At 42.6% G+C, this 23,918-nt stretch overlaps 2 protein-coding genes across 5 annotated transcripts; one reads left to right on the top strand and one right to left on the bottom strand.

Moving 5' to 3' along the window:
- The first annotated feature begins 371 nt into the window (after positions 1–371).
- TMEM263 (transmembrane protein 263) lies at positions 372–15,404 on the top strand. 3 transcript variants are annotated; one of them, XM_040062102.2, is made up of 4 exons: positions 372–380; positions 3,746–3,807; positions 8,978–9,047; positions 12,826–15,404. In XM_040062102.2, exons 3-4 carry the CDS (start codon positions 8,984–8,986, stop codon positions 13,110–13,112), a joined length of 351 nt encoding a protein of 116 aa, XP_039918036.1. In that variant the 5' UTR covers positions 372–380; positions 3,746–3,807; positions 8,978–8,983; the 3' UTR covers positions 13,113–15,404. The 3 variants fall into 3 exon arrangements, with proteins under 3 accessions (XP_039918036.1, XP_039918038.1, XP_039918037.1); XM_040062104.2 differs by lacking the exon at positions 372–380 and adding an exon at positions 749–800; XM_040062103.2 differs by lacking the exon at positions 372–380 and adding an exon at positions 1,113–1,206.
- MTERF2 (mitochondrial transcription termination factor 2) lies at positions 14,906–23,440 on the bottom strand. 2 transcript variants are annotated; one of them, XM_040062100.2, is made up of 2 exons: positions 23,410–23,440; positions 14,906–19,318 (listed from the first exon to the last, which is right to left on the bottom strand). In XM_040062100.2, exon 2 carries the CDS (start codon positions 19,305–19,307, stop codon positions 18,111–18,113), a length of 1,197 nt encoding a protein of 398 aa, XP_039918034.1. In that variant the 5' UTR covers positions 19,308–19,318; positions 23,410–23,440; the 3' UTR covers positions 14,906–18,110. The 2 variants fall into 2 exon arrangements, with proteins under 2 accessions (XP_039918034.1, XP_039918035.1); XM_040062101.2 differs by lacking the exon at positions 23,410–23,440 and adding an exon at positions 19,513–19,734 and having other exon boundaries at positions 15,423–19,318.
- Between the last annotated feature and the right edge of the window lie 478 nt (positions 23,441–23,918).

Here is a 23,918-nt window from a genome sequence, read left to right as displayed (position 1 = left end):
CACCCCCGCCTCTACCCGGCATCTTCCTCCACCTCGGTACCCGACCCGTGGGGCGCCCCCGGGCCCGTGGGGTCCTGGGGGCTCGGGCCGGGCCTGCGCAGGCTCTCGGGGGGCGCGGCTCCTCCGAGGGCGCGGGCACGGGCGGCGGCGCAGGAGGTGCGGGAGGCGGAGGCCGGCGGGTCCCGGCACCCCCGGGGCGGGCCGGGGGCGGGAGCGGCGGCGCCCCCCGGCCGCCGAGGGGCCGCGCCGGGCGCTGGGGCGGGGTCTGCGGGCGCCGGCAGGGCGGGCGGCGGCGGGCGCCACGTCGGCAGCGGGGACGGGCGGAGGAGTAAAGTCTGAGCGGAGCCCGGGCGGGCCGAGCGAACCGTGAGCGCTGTGCGGTGAGTGAGGGAAGGATGAGCGGCCGCCGTCCCCCGGACCCGCCGCCAGCCGGGCGACCCCTGAGCGCCCTCCCTGCCTCCCCGCGGAGGAAGGGGAACTTGGAGGGGAGGAGGCGGGAGGGCGCCCGGCGGAGCCGCCGGCGGGAGAGGCGGGCCGGGGATGCGGAGCCGCCGCCACCTGCCCCCGGCGCGGGCAGAGCCCCGCCGCCTTTGTGCTTCCTGCCGCGGCTCCGCGGGGCGGGAGGGCCGGGCCGGGCGTAGCGGCTCCGCCGCGGCCTTGGCTGCCACGTCAGTACCGCCGCCCTGCGCCGAGGTGCCGGCGGTGCCCGCGCCGGCCCGGCCGGGGACGCGGGCAGCGAGCTGCGGGGTAGCTGCGAGCGGAGGATGCGGCGGGGCCTGCGAGGCTTCGGCCGCCCGAGGGTAAGGGGGAGCGGCTCCCCGGCTGCGGGACCGAGGGCAGGGTGGGCTGCTCTGCCCTGCCGCTACCGCCCTACCTGGGCCGGGCGCCCGTGGAGGAGCGGCCCCTCCACCAGCACCTGGGAGGGAGGGCAGCGGAGGGAGCCGTGATCGCCTCGGCCTGGCTCCTGGATGGTCTTGTTCTTCCTCGTGAATTTCTCCGACCCAGGAGAAGCTTTTTTTCGGGTTTTCTTTTTAAACTTTGCAGTGTTGGGATGTTTGCTGTAGTAACGTGCTCTTTGTTTCATCTGCGTCTCTCGAGTCTAGCTTGATGGAATAGCATGTGAAGAGGTTTTTTGTGAGCTGTTCGGGACCAGCTTAGCTTTCCAAATTCATCTAGGCGTTCATGTGGCATGGCCTGGAAATTAAGGCAAGTTATTTTAGCTGTATGCCTGGTTCTGGTCATTGTAGAAGATAATGTCATCTCTGTGAACGCAATTAAATGCATCCTTCTGCTGATTTAATTGGGGTGAAAATGAGAACTCTGACTCAGGATGTCCCTCTATAAGGAAGATAATTACCAAGTGCATGTAGTTTGTTTCAGTGTGTCCACTGGGTTGCTTCAGGCAGGATGTCCCTGTGTAGCTGGAGGGGTATGTACAAGATAGCCTAATTTAGCATATAAGTACTGGTTTGTATGCACATCAGTTTTAAGACTGCTCGGTAAATATTACCCAGCATATCATGTAAAACTTTTTGTTAAACTGTGGTTAAATAGTCAGAAAAGTTAGTGTTGCCTCCTCAGTGTAGAAATGAACAGTGCTCCAAATGCGCAAACTGAAAAGTCTGGTCCTTGTCCAGCAAGTGACCAGATCTAAATGTCAGGTAGGAGCTAACAAACAGGCGGTGGATGCTAGGGAAAAGAATATTTTATTAGCAGAGGTGGCAAGGGAAGTTCAGTTCAGCTTTATTGCTGGCTGTTAGGCACAGTCAGGTTTTGTGTTTGAGGGTCTTCTGGAAAAGGAGGTTTGAGTCTGATCTGGCACTCAGGCATTAGGCAAGTGTTAAAAGAAATAGGGAAATCACTTCTGAAAACTGAGCTAGGAGGAGGATGACAAAACTGGTAACATGGATTTTTCATGGTCTTTCTATAGCTGTGCCATGCACCTTACTGGAATTTACCATGTACTTCTTAGGAACCAGTTTTGGAGAACTAGAAAAGGGGAATTCATGCCACCTTTGATTCTATATCATGTAAATCATTGCATCAGAGAAAACTTGATTGCCCACATCAAGTGTTCCATAGAGCCTCTTCTGGACCCTGATCTATATTTTAGTTGACAGTGATGGAGAAATAGTGGATTCTCCATCCATGATTGTAGTGTCCTGGGCAGAGTTAAGGGGTTTTTTTTGCAGGAGATATTATACCTCTCTTTTGCTTTTAATCGTGGTGTGTGTTTGGTTTTTAATACAGATATATTACGTTAACCTTCCCGGCTATATTCAGTACCCTGGATACTGTTAGCCTGTTATGTACGTTATTTATGGCAACTTCTTTTGGCGGAAGTTGTAGCCCATCCTGCTGTAGGCTTGGAAGTAAGTCATGGTTCGCATCTGGGAACTTCTGATCAGCTTCTTGTGGTCTTTACTTGAAAATGCAGTCTTTTTTTCATGGCAGTCTTGCTTCCAAGCCAGTCTTGCTTTGTATCTAAATCTGAATTTTGAAACTTGGTTTTAAACTGAAGGCTTGTTGAAACACTAGCTATGCGCTTGGTTTTTAGCTACATGCTTTCTACATGCCAGCATCTGGTTTGGTACTTCAGTGCTGTCAGCACTGACTCTTCTTGCAGAAGCTCAGTCAGCTCTCCCTTGCAGTAGCAAACTGAAACACACGTTTCCATGTTGGCTGTGCTTTGGGGGTTGTGTCTGAGAGAACACTGAGCACAGTTGCCTGTGACACCTTACAAGCCCGAATCTAAGGAGTAAGGCAGAAAAGCTGATAGTGAGGGGTTGCTTGTGCAGCTTGGAGCAAGACCCTGGAAAGCAGCCAGTGGATTACCTTTTTTTGGCATTCACACTTATTTCCTTGTTTAATTTGGAGAGTAGAGTGCTCTTGCTCTTCCAAAAATTTTTTTCCTAAACTATCATACCTAAAAATATTTTTTTTCCATATACGTGGAATGCATCAGGTTCATTCAGAAATCTGCTGCAGCTGCTGAAAGAGGGGAAGAAGAGCTGTGCATGTGGCAAGGGTTGTTTGTTTTCCATCAGCTCTGTAGCCAGGCTTTCTACCTGCATAGCTGGTAGCCAGAAGGAAGAAAACTGCTTTTGTGGTGGAACAAGACAGGGTGATGGGTTTGTTTGCAGCTCTGTCAGGTGAAAGTTCCAGCACTGGCTGCTGCAGCTGTCTAGAGCAGCATTAAAGCTGCCAGCTGAAATTGGCCCCATCCTCAGGTCGTTTCATTGCTGCCCACAAATATCTGAGTAGTGGCATTGAAACAAGGCAGTTTTCACCAGCTGCTGCTTGAGCCAGGTTTGCTGTGCTGAGACAGAAGGGCTTTTTGTCTGTAAAATCAGAAAGACACCAAGAGCATCTGCTGAAACTCGGAAAGTTGTACACATCTTTGATAGTTAGAACCCACTTCTCAATGGAAGGCTCAGACTTTACGCCAATTACTGGCCAAGAGCTGCCCGCTCATGAAGGAGCACTTGTGTCTTGACATGGATTATTGTGCTTCATAGCAATCCTCATGGCAGCACATGGAGCAAGTAAAATTATCTTCATTGCCCAGAAGGAATTGGTGTTTTGGTGACATAAATCTATAAAAGTGTGGCATCTTAAGGCCATACCAAGTGTGCTTCTTCCATACTGTGGGGATTTGCGTTCCCAATTCCCACTGTACACCAATGGCAAGTATGTGACAGTCACTGTTCCCTATTATGTCATTAACCTTCTGCCTTTCTCATAGGTGTACGCAGAATATTTTTGTGGAAACAACTAACTAGAAATCTTCACAAAGGAATATATTTGGTGAGTAAGTTTTATTTCAGTCAGCTTTCATGTGAATGTACGTGTCGCTTGCCATTACTTCTAGAGCTTCTTGGCGCTTTCATTCAGCCAAGATCTTATAACACTGTTACAGTTAACAAATAGCTCTTGAATTAAAAACACTCTTCTAAACAATTTCCTTTTTTTTTTTTTTTTACAACAGTGTAAACATTTAAGCTTTCTCTGTATTATATATTCTGACAACACAGAAGTGTGTTTTCTTTCAAATCAATTGACTTCCATCTTTTTTTAATTTTTTTTTTGTATGAAGGCTATAGTTTATTTTAATGTATTGTTAAGAAAGACGAGAAGTTACCTCTTGTTTCTTGAATGAATAGCATATTCATAAGCATACAGGGGAAAAAAACCCACAAACCCAAGAAGTAGTTTATATTTATCCCTGCTTGAAATCTCTTTTAAGATCTGCATTTGCTTCCACTTCTTGACATGAGAAAACACAGATGAAGAAGGAAACTGGAGTTTGCCAGATAGATTTCTGCTTTATGAATGTCCCTATGAGTTTTGCTGGGCCTCATGGAGATCCTGCCTCATTCCATGTCATCATTTAATGAGGATGTTAAATGAAGCTGGAGGCTTTTCTGCAGTGACACAAGTGAATTTGGCATCACAGGCTGCAAATGCAAAAGAAAGATCTCTTTGCTTGCTTTCTTCTCTTTGGCCAGTCTTAGTATACTTTGAAGAAGATTCTGAAAACGTATGAGAAGAGTTCCAAAGTTCAGGTTTCTGATAAATTTTTGCCTTGTTGTGGATGCCTGCAGTACTGGTAATCATTGTGACTAATGATTCAGTGCATAATGGGGACTTTGAATCTGCAGCTTCCAAGTTTCCAAAGTTCCTTAACCTATAGCATGCCTGAATGACTTAACTGCACAAAAGTCTTACACTTGCATCTCCGGGTCACCGCCTTCGGTTTCAGCTGAGTTGTAATCTCTGTTGGGTCTCATGAACTTTGCTTTCTCTTCTTCGTGGGGATGCATCTTCAGGGGAAAGCTTGAACAGAATTCTCCCTTAGGTTGCACTGCAGTCTGGTAACTGAGGGGCTCTGGTGCAAAGTGGGATACACAAGCCTACATCTTAATAGACAAAGGAGGCATTGAGTGCTTTTACCTCCATGGTATTATGTAAAGTGTAGTGAGTGGTTTCTGTTTTTCTGTCTCCAGTTTTTCAAGAAAAAAGTTGTATTCCTGCTCTCTTACTCTGAAGACTGCATGAAGTAATCTGCTACCAAGCAGTTATTCCAGGCCTTTGACCTCCAGTCAATAGAAATATTCATCTTAAATCTCTGGAAGGGAGCCAGGTTTAAAACATATTCCTGTGCATATCCTGTTCACCAGATATGCTACACCCTGTTTAGTACACAGGATTTTTGCGTGGCTTTTCAAGTCTCATGACATGTTAAATTGGATACAAAGGTGCATAACGCAAACTGTAACGTAGATATTTGAAAATTTTCTGTAGAAGTCTTTTGTTGGATCTCGATTCTAGGATTCCCTGGGAAGCTTCTGCAGAAAAACTAAAGCACCTGCCTGATTTGTGCTTTGTGAGATTTTGTGTGCCAAGTTGTGTTTCTGGTCAAGCTGTGAGCCTTTTCTGACTGTGACGTGATTTTCCTTTTGCTTGCACGGGTATCATAGAACAGTGGGTAAAACCTACTACAGGCTCGTTGAGCGCATCCCTTGCAGCATCATAGAATCACCAAGGCTGGAAGAGATTTTCAAGATCATCCAGCCCAACCACGCACCTAGCATCCCTGGAGTGCTTCTAGGCACCTGTAGAACATCCCATCAAATAGTAGTTTTCAACTTTCTGATCTGCAAACCCCTGAAGGCTCCCTTTCAGTGGATTCAGTGTAGAGCAAATTCAGTCCTACCAACAGTGACTTACTTACCTTAGCTGCTGTTCTCAGGTGTGTGTAGTTCTCCATTGACTTCTGGGGCCTGATAGCAGCAGGTTGCCCGTGCCTGAAGAAAGACCACTGGGGTCTGTCTACTTGCAAGTGAGTGAAGTATTTCTGTTGCAATTGTGTTAAACCAGTGCACGTGAATTATATATATTGTGTAATACTCCTATTTAACTTTTAAGGAAAAGCTTGGGATCAACGCTTATGTGACCTTGAGGTTCTAGGAAAGTTAATGGGAAGAACTGCCTAATCTGAACCACTTTTTGTATATAGTGCTGTGATTTTATATGTGTTGCTATTTTTTTTTTTCTAATATACTTTTTAACTAGACTAGAAACTCTGCCGTGAAATTCCCCTGCCAATACATTACTTTGCTCATTTAGCTTTGCAGGAACTGAAACCAAATCTAACAGTCTAAACTAAACTGTGGAGAGTTATGAAAGCAATCCTTATCTGTCTTGTCTGCCAGTCTTCTCTACAGACTCTTACAGTCTGTCTTTCTATTGGACAAGTCTTATCTTAATTATATACTGATATTATGTCATGTACACCAGATTCCAAGGGCTTCATCTGGGCTATGTCTGCTGTTAGTGATGCTGTATCCAATACCTTTATAATAGTGGAAAATACTATACCTTGTGTGAAATGTTGTGACAGTTTCTAGCGTTCTACCTATGTCCAAAACTGGTAACTCACTCCAACTCCCCTCTAAACTTGTTGATAATCCCTGACAGTGTTTTCTCCGTCCTCTTAAGATTAGATAACTTTTTTGAATCTCTGATGGGGAATTGTTGACAGAAACATTTTGGAAGCTCAAAGAAGCAGTTTCATCTGGTGTTCTTTTAGGAGTTATTATAAATAAATTAATAAATTCGTGGAGGTAGTTCTTTATAAAAAATAATTTACCTCTGGTTTTACTCATTTGTCTCCATTGAGTCTACTTTAAAACTGTTTTGATCACTTTTTTGTTCATTTATTTTAATTAAGACTTGCTGGGTTCTGAGTTTTATTTTACTCTTTTTAGCACTTTCCCTGTAGCAGTGGTTAAACTCCTTCCATATTCCTGGTAGAGTAATCATCTTCATGACTGAAATGGCCACATGTTAGTTAGGAACATAGTTGCTTCATCTTGATACAGATAATTTGATTGAATATTGTCAGGCCTGTAAGTTTCTTTTGTCTTCTCTTTCTTACAGTGCTTTATATTATTTCAGGTTGGAAAAAAAGCAACAAAACTACATGGAATTTCATATAGTGAGGATTGTATTTCTTCCAGCTTGCATTAGATGAATGCAAAGAAGTCACGTAGTATCTGATTCAGGTCTTTTCTCAGAACTTGATTGTCCTCATTTGCTCCCTGTGATTGGTCAGGTTCTGTTTTTTTAAATTTTCTTCCCCTTATTTGTGATTAAATAAAATAACAAGGAGTTCTGTAAATGTTACTTTTTAAAATTATCTTTTTACCTCATGTGTTTTAGTCTTCCAACTTGATGTGTTGCTATTCTGCAACTTCCTCACAAGTGGAAGCAGAGGGGCAGACACTGATCTCTCTGGTGACCAGTGACAGGACCCAAGGGAATGGCATAAAGCTGTGTCAGGGGAAGTCTAGGATGGATATTAGGAAAAGACTCCCCCAGAGTGTGGTTGGGCACTGGAACAGGCTCCCCAGGGAACTGGTCACAGCACCAGCCTGACAGAGCTAAAGAAGCCTTTGGACAATGCTCTCAGGTACATGGTGTGATTCTTGGGGCTGTCCTGTGCAAGGCCAGGAGCTGGACTTCGATGATCCTTGGAGTTTCCTCTCAGCTTGGGATATCATATGATACTTTCCTTTTTCTTAGCTAGCATGTTTGGATTTCTGGCTTTTGAGTGGCACTTACTCAGCATTTCCATCAAATCGGCCATCCTGGTAGTAGGTATTTTTGCCTGTTCAGCTTCTTGTGTAAAGGTACTTGTGTTTTCTGAGCCCTGAATTGATACCCTGAGTGATGATTGGGAGGACTGTTTATTATTCAATTTAGGCTTGCTTCTCATCCAAAGATCCATGATCCATGTAGGTGCCAGCTTTTATCGTGATGTTTTAACTTAATAGTACTGGGAGGGTTTTAGCTCTTGTTTTCCAGATGAGTCTTCCCACCTGTTTCTGCCTCTGCATTCTTTCTTCAGATCCCAGCCACTGCTTTCTCACCCAGAGTACGTACAGAGAGATCTGGGTATGGCAAGAGAAGCGGGAATTATTTCTGTGGTGCTTGCTGACCCCTGGAAGAAATTAAATGATTTAAAGACTTGTGCAGAGGGAACTGAGAGGACATTGGCAAAAGGAGAGAAGGATGCTGACTGGTGTAATGTGACTTGTTTTTCCTTTTTCTGACCCTGGTGCTTGCTGAGGAGGGAAAGCAAGATTAGCAGAAGGACTCAGGGGAGGAGGCAGGACTTAATATCAAGGCATGCTTTAGTGGGAGAGGAAAGGAGGAAGGAAACCTGGACTGGTTATTACTTTCTTCCCCTCCAGAGAAAAAATTCAAATTCTGTAAGCATAACTGCTGATTGAGCTTTCTCCTATACTTCCCCTGCTCTAGAACTGCTCTAGGAAACAGCTTCTGATGTAAAGAAATCTTCCCTGATGTGTTTCCATTGGAAAACTGGTGTAGAGTTAAAACAGTCTATTTCTGCTGCTATCACCACACCATTTATGCAGTTCTGTGACAAGATAAACTGTGTGTTTCTGTTGCTGTTCTTTCATCTTGTTTTCATGGCATTTGTTCAAATTATGCTGCAAGGACTTGGCATTTACAAATAGCTTTCCAGGTACCAGCAGATCTCACAGGCATGCTGCTATTGTTTCTCCTGTGGCCACCATCTCTATGATCACTAGGCTTTTCCTTTTCAGTATTTAAACACAAGCTGTTGTATGGCAGTAGCTGTTTTGTTTTCCTACTTCTTGTCTTCCTGATTGCTTTTTAGGTTTGAGATGCACTTGATGTAGTGTGGCAGCTCTCACCAAGCCTGCTAATGTGATGGAGAGCTCCTTTTTTAAGTATTGAGTCTGGCTGAAGAATGCGAAAGTCTGATAATAAAAATAGGAGCAATTTGACAGGACCTGCTAGCTTGTCTAATAATGAAAAAGAAGTTCTCTTTGTGGAACTTAATCTGCTTGAATTTTGGATTCATGGATTACATTTATGCTTTGCCAGAAAAGATGTATAGCACATGCAAATTTCTTTTTTTTAGGCAATAATGAATCAAATGGACAGAAATCAACAGGAAGTCCCATCATATGTTCATGATGAACCACCAGAAGGTATGTATTCGTTTTCATGATGTGAAGTAAATGAATCAGAAGTTCAGTTCGCTCTTTAAAAAATGGATCTGCAAGCTGAACACTCTCTTTTACATAACAGTAAATAAACCAACCCTGGGATGAGGTGGGCCTAGATTGTTGTTCATTTCTGCATTATCCTGATTACAAAAAGGCCACTGAATATAACTGAGTAAACAACTGTACCTATATATTACAGAGAAGATGGGCAGTTCTGAAGGACTTCATTTGCAGATTAGTTTTCAGAGGTATGAACCGGGCATTAGTGGGCATTTATTTCCGCTATTCATTATGTGAGGTGGAAAGATCCCAGCTTCATTTTTGGACATGTTGCTGAGTTCATAGTGCATGTGACTTTTATGCAAGATGTGTTAAAAAATATATAGAACTTCATTACTGCTTCTGGAGACTGTTTTCCATCATACAAATAACAGTGGTTCCAACTGTCACAATCTCATGGCTTCATAAAAATAAGCACACACTTGACTTTGTTAATACAGTGACAGCATGGTCTCCTGAACCAACTGAATATTAAATTGGTTGTTAGATCTGCAGAGGAAATGCAGTTGCAAATGAGCAGAGTTTCTTCCAAGCTGTGGACTGGCCGAATTGAGCAGAGCCTTGTTTACATATTGTGGCTGGAAACAAACTAGATCAAAAGCCATTCTTGGCATGTAAGTTGTCTGTGATCTGTCTGCTCTTGCTTTAAAACCACATGTGTTGGAAGTAGAGGTCGGTGAGTCATGATTCCTCTTGAGTCATTGCTCTTCAGTTTATAATGGCCCTTTAAAGTTCTGTTTGTTGGTCTGGGTTTTTTTCACCTCAGCTTTTATATGTTGTATAACTGAACAATTTACTTCATTAGAACAACAGTATTATCCACAGCAGAAAGGATTGAAGTGGAGTAGCTCACTCTAATCTTAACAACTGTTAGGCAAGAAACACAAATAGAAGAAGATGAGAGGAAGGGGAAAAATAGGTTTTCATGGCATAGTAATTCTTCAGCTCTGTTATACTTGTTGTAGCAGCATGGTGTGAAGACAAAAAATCTTGCTCTTTTGGTGTTAAGATCCCAGAAGCATTTCTGATAAGAAATACCTAATTGGAAGCTACACTTTAATGTGTTACCTTCCAGTCTAATTTTTAAGGCTGGGTTTTGCTTGCTTAGTTCTTAGGGGTTTTTTTTGCCTTAAAGATTTAATTGTGTTTTATACATGCTAAACATCATGTATAGAAAGTGAACAATGGTCTGAGAACTAGAACTGATTCTTTATTGAGTAAGGCAGTGAAACAAGTGGGCATTCTTTATCTTCCTAGAATATTCCCTAGGTTTTCCAGGTTCAGAGCATAACAGCAGAACTTGGTCATCACTGGTTATTCCAAAGTTTTATTTAAAATCTGTGAACAGCTAAGACTTCTTTTCATCTGCACATTGTTTTCTTTCAGTGTGACAATAACTAATTTGAATACAAAGTTTAAATAGATGGAGAAGGTTGGTGTAGTTAGAGGGAGTAGAATGAAGCACAGCTCATCTTAATGTAAACTCCATCCTTGAAGGGCCTTTTTCCTTACGGTTCTGGTTCACGTGCACTCTTCAATCAAGCCTTATGAGTTTAGTTAAAATATTGGAAGACTCCTTGAAAAACAACCCCATTTTGAATGTTGTGCAAGGCCTTAGACATGATAGACTTACACTGTCATAGAAAGATGGCCAAATGTGGATGGAAGGATACCAGTGCAGTGCTGGCAAGATCATCTCTCTGAACAGGCTGCCAAAATACTCCTTAGAGGAAAGGCTCAATTCCAAAACCAGTTTGCAAATTGTCCTAAAGATAGAAGTAGTTGTAGTTTGTTCAAATCACACTCAACAAGCTTGGTGCCCAAAGGCTTTAAAGAATATGTGGAAGAAGCTTTTGTGCTCCTGCTTTTTATGAGTAGCGTTATTCTAATGCTGTATTTTCTGCCTTGCAAGTGGCGCCAACCTTTGCAACCTAAGTTCATTCAAACTCTTGTTCGTTCTTGGATTCCTTTCAGTGGGAAGCTGGCTGCAAGATAGCCTGGTAGAGCAAACTCCTGGGTAGGGAACTTGTGTCATTTTCTCAGTGCTCTATAAATCACAGAATATTAAAGCAAAGCACCCACAAGGATCATCGAGCCCAACTCATAATGGAGGGCCCATGTGGGGATCAGCCCACAACCTTGGTGTTATCAGCACCATGTCTGAGTGACTGAGCCAATCTCCTTAGGTTTAGCCATGATTTGGTACTCTTTGGAAACATACTCTTTAGAAAAAAGGAGACCAGGAATGTGTGTCCTAGAACGGACATTAACTGGCAATAAAACTTTGCAGCGCTGGGTGTTTACTAGACCTCAGGGACAATGCAAACAGGATGGAAATGGAATGTGCCAGCCATTACCAGAAGTTATTTATACACCATCACATTCTGTATTTACACCTGTGAAATAGCATAGATGTCAAAGGACTGGCTACCTGAAGTAAGGTAAAGAAAAACACATAAAGATTACATTTGTTTTGTTTATTTTATTATTTTTAAAGTTAGTTATGATGCATCATTTCTTGCTTACATTGGTTCTGATTCAGTGAATCAGCTCTTAAAATTCAGTAGGATGAAACTTTACTCCTGTTTCAACCTGATGGTAATGAACCAGTTAAGTGGAACAGTTTCTGACCAAATTTGTTACACGTTCTATTAGTCTTGTCACAAGAATCCTCTAGTGAGTAATCCCTAGACACTGGATTTTATAGCAGGTCCTGCATTCTTCCCTCTGAGTGTGATGCTTTAAAGGTTTTCTGTATGTAAATAGAAATTATGATCTCTTTGTGTTTGTGTTGGAAATGCATTTTTGCTGGAGATGCCTGTGTTAAAAGCTGCTGGCCTAGAATGAACCAGCAAGGATATTACATGGCTTTAAGTAAAGAGCTGTCATTTATGTTCACAGTTTCCATCACCCTTTCTATTATCTATATCAATTTATTAAAGAGGAGACTACTGTAAGCTGGAAGGACTTTCAGTATTTCCAGCTCCTTTGGGCTTCACTATTCTGTATCATTGTTTTCCTTTTTTGCAACTTTGTAGGAAATTCTCTCATTTAGGTAGCATCTTTTGCTTGAATTATTCCAGGCGTGCACATAGGAACTCTTATTTTTACAGTTTTTTAACGAATTCTGAGTCCTGGGTCAGTCTTGGCGTTATCACAAACCCATTGGCAGTGCATGAAAAGTTGCTCATCGTAGTTTTCATCTTGTAGTAGATGAATGCTGGGACATGACTCTTGGAATCTGTGTTCTGGATGCAAGCTGTGGGCAGCGAGGGCACTGGGGACAGACCTGTTCTGCTGGTTCTCCTAAGGCATGTTGCAGTGAAGTCAGTGTGTTGGCAGGGCTGGACAGAGGTCTCCCGTGTATCTAGAGCTGGTTTTTCTTTCCTGCTGCCTTCTAAAGTAGTTGTCCTCCTCCAAGCATGTTATTTCTGCTCCTGTCTCCCTCACCTCTTTATTTCACGTCTCTTTATTCCCTAGCTCTGCCCACTGTGGTTCCACTTGCTCTTTACTTGGTTTCCCTGTTGTTTGTTATTTGGAACTATGTGTTGTAAGAGCATCCAAGAAAAGCAGCCTGCAAGGTAAGTATAGATTGCGTGCAATGGCTCTTAGGCTAGAAAAGGAAATACTTTTGAGTAACACTTTTTTCAAAATGCCTAAATCCTGGTGCTAAGATTAATTTGCTTGTTTCTTCCCTTAGGGTCCCTCAAAGACCACCCGCAGCAGCAGGCTGGCATGCTTTCTCGTGTGACTGGTGGCCTCTTCAGCGTCACAAAGGGAGCTGTTGGTGCCACAATCGGGGGTGTTGCTTGGATTGGAGGGAAGAGCCTGGAAATTACCAAAACAGCGGTCACATCTGTGCCTTCCGTGGGAGTGGGTCTAGTCAAAGGAAGTGTTTCTGCTGTAGCTGGAGGTGTTACTGCTGTAGGATCTGCTGTTGCAAGTAAAGTGCCTTTAACAGGAAAGAAAAAGGACAAGTCTGACTAAAACCAAAACTGAGACATACTCGATTCTCCAGAATATTGCATCAGTGGCATTAAAATCTGCTAAGATTGGGACCATGAGAAGCCATGTGTCTTAGACACTTTATCTTCTAACGAGTTGTGCAAGTAACTCGATCTCATCTGAAAAGGACAGAAGAAGCTTGGCTAGCACAGCGTATGAGGATTTTCTAGAGCCTAGATTGAAGCTTTGTATCTGGTGAAATGTTACACTTGATAACCATAGAAGTGAGTGTATCTGAAGGAATAATACGTATTTGAATAGTCACTTACTGTACGTCTTCTGCAGTTTTGGACTAAAATGTGAATGTAAATCTCGGTAGTCTCTGTAATGCCATCGCTAAAATGAGATGCCAATTACTGTTCTCAGTGGTTTCCACATCCTCCTGCTAAGGAGCCTTCAGCTGTGTAAAAGCACTCTTGGATGTACCCAGTCTTGTTTATGAACCTGTATTTGCAGGCAGCCTGTAAACTATCCCTGACTGCATTCTGCCAGTGAAGACTGGAGCAAAGAGACTGGAGGTGTGCAGAAATTGGAAATGGGAGATAGAAGTGAAACAGCTTAACAACATGGTGAAAGGATCATAAAGAGTAAACTAACTTAATGCCTTATTAGAAGAAAATATCTTTTTACTAGATGAAGTTGTGTAAAGAACTGTCCTGTTGTTTCAGTGCAGTTAACAGAATGAGCTTTAGGCTCTTTTTAAATCCTGATATCTGAAACTTTGCCAATTTTTACTGAAAACATGATTGCTTCATCTCAGGTGTATTTAATAATTCGCATCTATCTCCTGCAAGTGAGAACTTGCTTCTAATAAACTTCTTATAGACACTAGAAAAAATGACAGCCTTTGGAAACTGGGCTGATGTTTGTGGTCATCTGGCACAGCTATCTAACTTGCTAGGAATTCTTGTGTAGCTGGAAACCACTGAAGAACTAGCAAAGCTGTTCTCTCAACTCAGTGATGCACCAGGTTAGCTTTTTGCTCTGTTTAAGCAAATGCAAGGAATTTTTCACTACATTTCTTGTACTTTTCATTTTGATTTTTGAGTAAAATGCAATACTTTTATTTAAAACAAACCAAAAACAGTAGATGAGGCCTTAAAAAAAAAAAAAAAGATTTGAGTAATTTGTATACTGACAGATTCCAAATGTTGACACCGCATATGGAAACACCTGTACATCCTCTGCAGCCTGTGAGGCAAAATGCACTTGTAATGGCACAGTGTGAGGTTGCCTTAAAATATAAACTATTTCAGATCTTTCATTTGTGTACTGATTTTGCAAATAAGTAACCTCTTTGGAAGCCCATGGAAGGCATCTGCTCATGCTGTGTGCAGTATTTTCTAAAAACTTGTGTTTCTATGGAGAACTCGTACACTTACTTTTTCAGTGGCTGTGGTTGTACTAGAAGGATATATGGGGGGGACTTTTTAAAAATGAAAAAAAACCCTGAAACATATCACTTGTCAAACTTAGTTTTCTGTTCACGAGTGTTGAGAGTACTCCATGCCTCAATTAGGTACTGTAGTCACCCTGTCTCTGAGCCATTGGTACTCCAATTGCACTCTAACAACTTTATATCAGAAATCGTATATGTTGGAAGCGTGATACTTGTAAGCATGGGAACTTGGGGTGGTGGGGAGGGCAAAACCCCAAGAAATGGCATCTGCTCCTTCTGTTAGATGCATCAGCTGCTTGGTTCTGACCTGCTGCAAGGGTATAATGAGGTAAGTTGATGCAACAAATGAAAGACTTTAACTTTTTGGGGATTTTTTAATTGTCAAAAGCAAATTGCATAGAATATAGCATGGTTTAGGAGGTACCAGTTAGCTGTAGAAATGAGCAAGCCTGGATATCAGAGGCAATCTAGCTGCAGCAGATAATTCAGTATGGTCTGTTGCCCTGCGATTTGCAGTGCAACCATATCCCCCAAGTGCTGCCACTGAACTCTTTAAGAGTCACCTGTTTGGAGCACAGTGATAATTTGTGACACTCAACCAAACCCTTCCTTAAAGTTTTTCTGAAAATGGGAATGTTGAACTGGTCATACCCTTTTTTAATTATATTCTTTAAGCTATGAAACTTGCAGCAAAACATGTGTGGTCGAGAGAAGCAATGTTAGGTATGTAAGGAGTTGCCAACACTTCATTATGTTTTGTTCTTAACATATCCTGTAGCTATTATTTTGAGTCTTGTAACTGAAACACTTTTACATGGCATATGGTTTTAGTTTTCAAAGAGATTTGTCCTATATCCTGTGTGTTTTCCATTCACTTATGAAACTTGCTTAATCTTAAAAACTTGTTCAAATTCTGTCCTGGCACCTGTGAACCATTAAATTGTTGCTGTTTCAGACATTGGAAAGCTTCCTTAGTTTTGTGGAGAAAGGCATACTTAGGTATAAATCTTCCCACAGTACCATGCTCCAGAGTGTCTCTTGTATCTACTTAGCACCAACCAGCTCTTAACAAAAGCTTGTAATTTCTGCGTGTAAGCTGTGCACAGACGCAGCACAAAATCCTTTGAACTAATTTGCTTTTCCCCTCGTCAATGATGCTTGGGAATAACCAGTTTTAAGATCATAGTGCACTGAATGGAATATGGAACTGAATTTTTCTGGGGGAGTGAGGTTCTTTTGTCTTGGGATTGTTTTTGTGGTAGCTTTATTTCACTTTCCGTTTTTTAGTCCCTGTTTCTAAAGGGGAAATGTTTATGAAGGCAGCTTGTATGCCTGACTGCTCTCTAGGTAGTGAAAGGCTTACTCACAGGCTGGTCCACAGTCACTGTGAGTAACAAAAGATGAGGATTTCAGCAACACAGTGTTTTGGACTGGAAGCTTTCCTGAGATTTTATTGTAAATGAATCTTATGAAGAAGAGAGAAACAGGTCCCCAGATAGAGTTAGTAGGAATGAAGGATTGACTCAATTTTCAACTGGTAGTAGAGGAGTAGAGCATTTCTGCTTTGGCTTTTATTTTGAAAAGGGAAGAGATATTGAAACATTCGGAAGGCAAAATGAGTTTGTGATAGCTCAGGCTGTAACTTAGTTAAGGAAATACATCCTTTTCCTGTTCTGTTGCCACTGGAAATAATTTAAGTGATGGGAATAAGCTGTTTCCAAAACTTTGTAAAAACAGATACCTGTAGAAATGCTAGAACTAAATATTCAGGGAAACCACTGTTGTATGTCTTAGTTTCCTTTTCCTCCTAACCTACCAATCAGGTCTCTGGCTTAGTTACAGGTTGTTAGAAAGAGCTCTGGAGAACTGAGACGCCCCTCCCTTTGTGTCTGAGAGGAAGGAGGCTTTTGAATTCAGATAATACTGTGGTCTGCGTAATAGCTGAGCAGGGAAGGACAGTCAGAAAGTGACAAAGGCAAGTTCCTGTGTGTTTTTAATACAGCTGTCTTCCCAGTTTCCTCTTAAAAAACAATAATGTGTTTTGAAAGATTCAACATAGACACAGCCTGGTAGTACAGCCTGACTCTTTTCATGGTGGTGATACATCCCCTTCTTGAATTCCTGCCACTGTTGCATGTGCTCCTGCAAGAGTGGCATTTATCCCCAGAAATGCCTGTCACTCTGCACTTGCCTGCAGAGTGCCCACTCTAAGACCTTCAGCTGTTGAGATCTTGGCACTGCTCCTACCAGGTGTTGCCAGCCCGTCCCCAGTGCACAGCAGATAACGTGGCAGACTATATAAAATCACCATCTTGCAGCCCACCCTCTGGACCAGTAATTCAATACCAGCTTTCTTCAGCAATTACAAACCACATTTTAAGAAATGGAGGCCTGGACCTGCTGCCAAAATGCATGTTAAAAATGACCCTGAAAAATGTTGGGAGTGAGAGTGGTGTGTAGCTGGTTTTTATTCTGTTGTTAAGAGGGAATATGTGTGGAATAGCTACTTAGGAAAGTCTGAGAAGTAAAATCACTGATGAGCCTAATTCTATGGAGATGATTGTCAGTGATGCTGCTATTTTATATTATCATTCACAGCCCATAAATGAGAAGAAATCAAATCCCCTGAGAACTTAAGTGCTGATAGTTACTATTTTGAAAGCCAGCACTTGTCACCAATTGTCATATGGTGTTATATGAGAAGCAGTGCCACCCATATATTTAGGAACTGTTGCAGCTGTTAGCAAATCTGGTAGTCATGTTTAATCACCAGTGGTTTACAGACTAGAGTTTTATTGCATCTAACAGAAAAGCATGACTTTCTCTTTTCTCCTACCATCATTTGAGACTTGAGTCTCTAATTTCTCTTGTCCCCAAACCTTGCTAGAAGAGATTAAGAACTATACAATAGCAATAAATTTATTTCCTCCTGTCCCAAACCTTTTGAAAATTAAGTAAACTTTGAAGTCTCAGAAATGTAAAGGTTGTCATCTTGTTTCTTTGCATTATGGTTTGTACACAAATATGCTAGGGCCTCATTGTAGCAGTCAATGAATAAAAAAACATCACGTCCCACCCCCGTGCTCAGGACAGGGCTTTCCTCTCTAAGAAATCAAGTCTGTTGCAGGTAAGGATCCAGGAGCTAGAGCTACTTCAGCAGTAAAGAACTCCAAGAGTGTTTCCTGAAGACAGTGAACCAGCAGATTGATGAACACTGCTAGAAAAATAATAATCCTCCTTTTGTCTTCCTCAGATAAAAACTGTGCTAATCACTACCACAGGGTGGACTCTGCACTGATAGAGCTGAAAATCTAAGGGGGTTAATGCCCTATCAGGTAAGAAAATGTCACATCTGAGGTACTCATAGAAAAAGGCAACCTTTATCATAACCATAACTTCTATGATATTATCTGAAAGCATTAGAATACTACAATTGTATAATAAAGTAGTGCCTAAGACCTCCTCCAGGACAAAGTACAGTGTAAGACTACAGCCTTGATTAAGATTGCATTTGTTCCATCTCTTCTCAACCAACTTTCCTTTTAATTTGCTTTTCCATAACTTGAAGTACAGCGTTCAAATTAATCTTCAATCTGTAGAGGAGCAACAGGATTAAAAATTGGTCTCTCCTTCTTTGATTGTATCTTACCGTAAGTGATTTCAAAATCTTTTTTAGTACCATTCAAGCTTTCTAGATTTCCACTCTTTATATCATATCCTAATGCAGAGAGCTTTCTAATTCGGTATTGAACGATTTGTGTTGTCAACTCTAGCACCATTGGTGTGTCTCTAATCTGTGCTATAGAAATTCCTTCCTTCAGTAGTCCTTCAAGTCTTTCTTCCAGAACTGGAACGGGATAGTAGAGAAGGGCTGGGCATTTCAGCACCAGTTGTTTTAGCTCTTGATCACTGCACTTGAAGATGTTTTTGGAGAAAAGCATGCTCTTTTCCATAGTGGCAGAATTAAGTTGAAAAATGAAGCCTTTAAGTTTGGACAGCAGCTGTAGAACTTCCTGGTCAGTGAAATCATTCTTTTGGAGAAATTCCAAGTTGTCCTGGATTGCGGCAGAAGTGTTTAATAAAATAAATGGATTTTGGCTCAATAGCTTAAGTATCCAGATCTTCATATTTGCTTCAGAACCCCCTAAATTTAAATAATTTCTTTGTAATGTCTCTATTACATTTTTGTTTTTCTCAACAGGGTTATAGAAAATATTGGTTGCACTTGTCAAGAACCTGGTGATTATATTATTTTTAAGTCCCAGCTCTTGAAAAAACAGTATGTTTGCCTTCTGGTTCTGCTGACACTCAGTAGTAAAAAAAGACTCTGGAAATTGCTCTATTAATTTAATCAGCTGTTTTTCATTCTGGCATACTAATTGCCATAAAGCTCTTTGAGAGTTTATCTCTGCCGGGGTGTGGAGAATTGCCTCAGGGCAGCGTTCTATAATGTTGGCTACAGTGGTCGCATCTGCTCCCATTTCCTGTAAGATACCAGCAATTTCTTCAACATAGGCCACATCCTGGAGAAGGACCCATTCCTTCACTCTGCGTATCTTCGTGATGTCAACTGACAAACTGTAGAGATTCTCCAGGGTTTTTTTATTTTCCTCTCTTGACGTGGTATCAGTTGTGTAACTGGAATGTATTAGGAAGCTTCTGTTTGCTATGTCAGGCCATACTGATGAAAACTTCAGTCCCGGGTTACAGCTCTGAGATCTCATCAATAGAAGAGTGAATGTGTCTTTTGCACCCTGAGCGATTCCTCTCAACATCATGGAAGTCAGTCCTGTAGAGACACAACAACTGTAAGAAAACACATTGAAGGAATAGACAGAACTGGCAGAGAAATTACTCTCCCCGGTGGTTTTTGTTATTAGTGCAAAATCCAGCTTTCACGCAAAAGCAGAGGGAAAGACTGTTTTTGAAAGGTTAACGTTCTGATGGACACGTCATTGGAAGAGCAAGATGGATGCAACAGACCTGATGTGAGGCAGTGCGCTGTCCCCTGTCTGTATCAATGCCTGCAGTCAGACAAGCTCCAAACTGTCAGCCAGTTCTTGCAGCTAACATTGTTACTGCATTACAGATCGCTCACGCTGTATGAGGAAAATGATTCATGCAGTTTCATTTGACAGCAATCCCACTAAATTAACAAAAATGGCAGCTTAAATCTCTCTCTTAGTTCTTATGAATGTATTTGCTTTAATTTCTTGAGCATTATTTGGAGTGTGAGTTGTTCTTTCATGTGTCAGAGACCCACCACACAGTGCTGCTTCAGCAGCACTTTGTAGCATAACTTCATTTTGAAATCATTCTTTATATAATTAAAGGAGAAAAAGGTCACATGAACTTTTATGTAAGTGTTTTTCACCAGCTGAGTGTACTAATTGAGCCTGAATAAGCACCCTGGTATTTTGGGGGAGGAAGCAAATACACAGTAACATTTCCAAGCCTTCACCTACCTCTTTCAGCACCTACTTTGCTACAGCTGCTCCTTGCACCAATGCCTTATTTCTGCCTCCAGGTCTCTTCCATAGGCAGAGTCCTTGTGGAATAGGTGTGTGACTGTGCTGGAGTCCACAAGGCCAACCCCACAGCTCACCTTTGCTCAAACTGGCTGCCCAGTTATCACCAATAGCACACGCACTGTCACCTGCTCTGCAGGCGCAAAGGAGCCGCAGCAGTCAAAGAAAGATATAATCAAATGTATCTCTAACTTCCTGGGGGGTGTTTTCATAACAACCCTTTGGAAGTACTGACTGTGAAAGGGAGAATGCTGAGCTCTGCAATACTCCTGCAAATAGCTGCTGCTGGTACAATGCTTAAAACTGCTCAAACTGATAATGAGAAAATTTGGACAGTTGCTTTCACCTTTCCCTAAGTATAACATGCCTCAAAAAGTAACTACCTGAGCATTGTTAAATTACTGTTGGTTGGTTTGGTGGGTTTTTGTGTTTTGTTTTTTGTTGGTGGTGGTGGTGGTGTGTTGTTGGGTTTTTGTTGTTGTTGTTGTTGGTTGGTTTTTTTGGGGGTTTGTTTGTTTGTTTGTTTTGGGTTTTGTTTGTTTGTTTTTGCTGGGTTTGGTTTGAGTGTTTTGTGTTTTTCTTGTTAGGAAAGAAAACACTGTTATGGTCATGCAGTTTAATCTTCTACCTAACAGACCAAGATAACTATTGCACAGCTGCACAAGAGCCCTAGAATCTTCCTTATAGCCCATCTTCTAAGAAAATATGTGGTTTGTTTAGAGCACTTTAGTGGTAGGTTCTCTTTCTAGTTGCCAGGTAAGGTTAAATATTTTCTAGAGGTAAATCCTTTATCGCAAGAAAGTGTACCTTTGCTTTTAGATTGCTTTTTTTCTGCTTCCGAGACGGCCTATTGTGATTTTACTACTTCACAAACTACCAGAATATGATGTAATTTCCTATATGCACACTTAGGTTATTAACAGAAGCTGTTTATTGACAACTTGTTCTTTAGTATTATTTCACACCTCTAAGGCAAAACCAATTGCGCTGCTTGTGTCAGAAACTCCAAGGCTGATGGTTTTGTCTTCATACACCTTGACTTCAGAAGTGCTGTTCCAAGCCCCTCAACAGAACAAGTGACTTTTCCCAGTAACCCCATAAGCACTGGAAGTACTGGAAGCGCAGGTAAGTCACAGATGTTTTGTGGGCTAACCTTTCCATGTCCTGAAAAAGTGACTGCAAACTAAACCCCTCCTCCACAGGAGTGAAACAATAGTTTGTGTCTGATCACTCTGCATAGTTCTACTGAGTTTAGTGGGTCCAGTCAGAATAAGCAAATCTCTGAAGGATCAGGGTTTCCTTTATTAATTCTTCAGCTTAGCTAAAAGTGGCCAGCAAAATGAAGTGTTGTTATAATTGTTTGGGATGTCAAATATTTCCAAAGTGGAGAAATAACCATGACTTTTACTTTAATTCATAATCCTGCTGTTAAATAAAATTGCCTTGTGAGTAATGCAGTTGCTTAAAATACTGTAATTTTTACTATTACAGAACTTTTAAAAAATTCTGATATAGTAAATTGTGCTCTTCTAAAATCTGACATGGGAATGGTTGTTACATTCACTTAAAAGAAGCTTTACATTTTCTAAAAATGTCTGGCATTTTAGTCAGTTTTTCCCTGTTCTTGGTGAGGATAATCAGAAACACAGAATTGTGTAAAAGAAAACTTCATTTACCAAAACTCATTTGACTGGGGTACTCAGGAGCCCTTGTAAAAAAGCCCTGAGCCCTTGTAAAAAAGCCCTATGCAAACTACAACATGCAAAATAACACAAATGAATTTGAATGTCACGGTGTTCTATAGAAACCAAGAAGATCTGAGTTATGATCTGATGTATTTCCAAGTCCATATCACATTTCCAGGGTATGTTACTGCTTTCAAGAATTCAGAGTTCTCGTAAAGTTTTTGTTGGATCTAATGCATGTTCTAATGTGCAGGACCCGGCTATAACTTTTCACATACTTATACTGCTGTGGGGACTGTAAAGCAGTAGATTAAGAAAAAAACCCAGGCAGCTCAGCTAAGATGCTTGCTCTCACTGCCAGCAGCACCCTCTCACCACCAAGTGTAAGAACGGCAATAAGGAAGTGAGCCAATGTCAGTTACCTGCGATCCTGCTTGCTAGCGCACTTGCAGAGACCTGAATATACAGAGCAAAGGGATGCTATAAGCTCCATTATTTAATGAGACTTCTATGTAGATCTTCTATAAGAAATATATACAAGGATCAACTGGTTGATTTATCCCTCATGTGAGTTTCTGAATGGGTGTTTTGAGACTCAAATATCACTTTTTGAAAATTAGCAAACCCAAACTTTTACTCATGCGGGGTTGTTCACAAAATCTTTCAGTAAAGAGGGCAACAGTATGACTCCTGAGCACTGCCATTCTCATTACAGGAAACTTTGTAGGCTGTAGAGAATTTAATGGAACTACTGAATGCCTAGATTGAGTGAACCAAGAAGAGTAGGTATCTACCTAGAAGATAGCAGTGTAGACAGGGTTTGAATGGTTTGTGAAGGGATCTGGGGTGGTGAGAAGTTGCAGTTTTGTAGATTAATGCACAGTAAATGCACACTTCTGCACTTGGAAAAAATTAATCCCTGCTTTGCATTAGTGGTGGAAATAAGGCAAATTATTATACAATATATGCTAGACAAATATAAAGCTTTCTAGAAAAAAAATAAATAATCCAGGTTTGAAGGGACCTCAAGAGCTCCAAAGCAGGGTCTGCAGCATCCAGGCCGCTTTGTCCAGTCAGGTCTTTAAAACCTCCACGGATGGAGCCCAGCCTGCCTCTGTGGGTTACCTGTTCTACTGCTCAACTGTCCTCATCGGGAAAAAGCTTTTTCTTACGTCCAGGAAACGAAAGACATTTGAAAAGTGCTTAAGGACGCACCGCACTACTTAAGCCGCCTGCCATTAAGTGGCGGTGCTTTCAGCACGGACAAAACAAGGGTCTCCATCACAATCTGCTCCCACAGCCCGGCCACCTGCGCCGTCCCTTTCCCACCCTTTGGACTCCGCTTGGGGGCGGAGAGGCAGGAGGCGGGCGTTCTCCTGCAGCCAGCACGGCAGCGGCGGCAGCAGGCCCATCCCGCCCCGAGCGCCGCTCCCGCAGCCGCTCCTGTCGCAGCCACCGGCCGCCGACGCGGCTCCCCCGCCGCCCGTCCCTCGGAACGGCTTCTCCCCCTGCGCGCCGCCCGCCCCATCCTCAGCGCCGCGCCGGCGCTCGGAGCACGACAAGGGGAAGGCCAGCCGGCCCCTCCGCCCGCCGTGCCCCGGGGCCGGGCCCGCCGGAGAGCGGCCGAGCCCCCGCCGCCGCCGCCCGCTGCCCCCGGCCGCGCTCACCGGCCTCGCCGCCGCGCCGGGCCGCACCACTGCCGCCGCGCGGGGGGCGCTGGCACGTACCATGTGCGGGAGGGAAGGGCGGGAGGGCGCGGCCGTCCCACAGCGGGACCCGGGCAGAGCCGCCCGAACCTCCGGCGCTAGGAAAAGTGAAAGGCCGTTGGATTAAAACAGCTTGCACAGAGTAGTAGTGGGGTAAATAGGGGAAAATAAATAAATAAATAAATATACATATATATGTAGTAATTTCTAAATTATGTAATAGCAAAGAACGGAACATTTAAAAGTCAGACTATTGGAGTGCCTTTGCTCTTACGCGAAGCAGATGATCCTTTTGATGCGGTAACACCGACATCATGAGGGGAGGCTTGTCTTACACCAGTTTATTTTCTTCATATGACCACTGCCTTATTACATAACTAAATTCACATGTAGTCATTGGGCTCATACTGTTTTTCTGGAGGCTTTTCAGAAGTTCATTGAGTTGTGACGGTGAGAACTATCTTCCTCTA

The sequence above is a fragment of the Hirundo rustica genome, chromosome 4 (genome assembly GCF_015227805.2).
Source record: "Hirundo rustica isolate bHirRus1 chromosome 4, bHirRus1.pri.v3, whole genome shotgun sequence".
In the NCBI taxonomy this organism is placed as follows: Eukaryota; Metazoa; Chordata; class Aves; order Passeriformes; family Hirundinidae; genus Hirundo; species Hirundo rustica.
The sequence above is the reverse complement of the archived record's forward strand: the minus strand, read 5'-3'. Positions and strand labels throughout refer to the sequence as shown.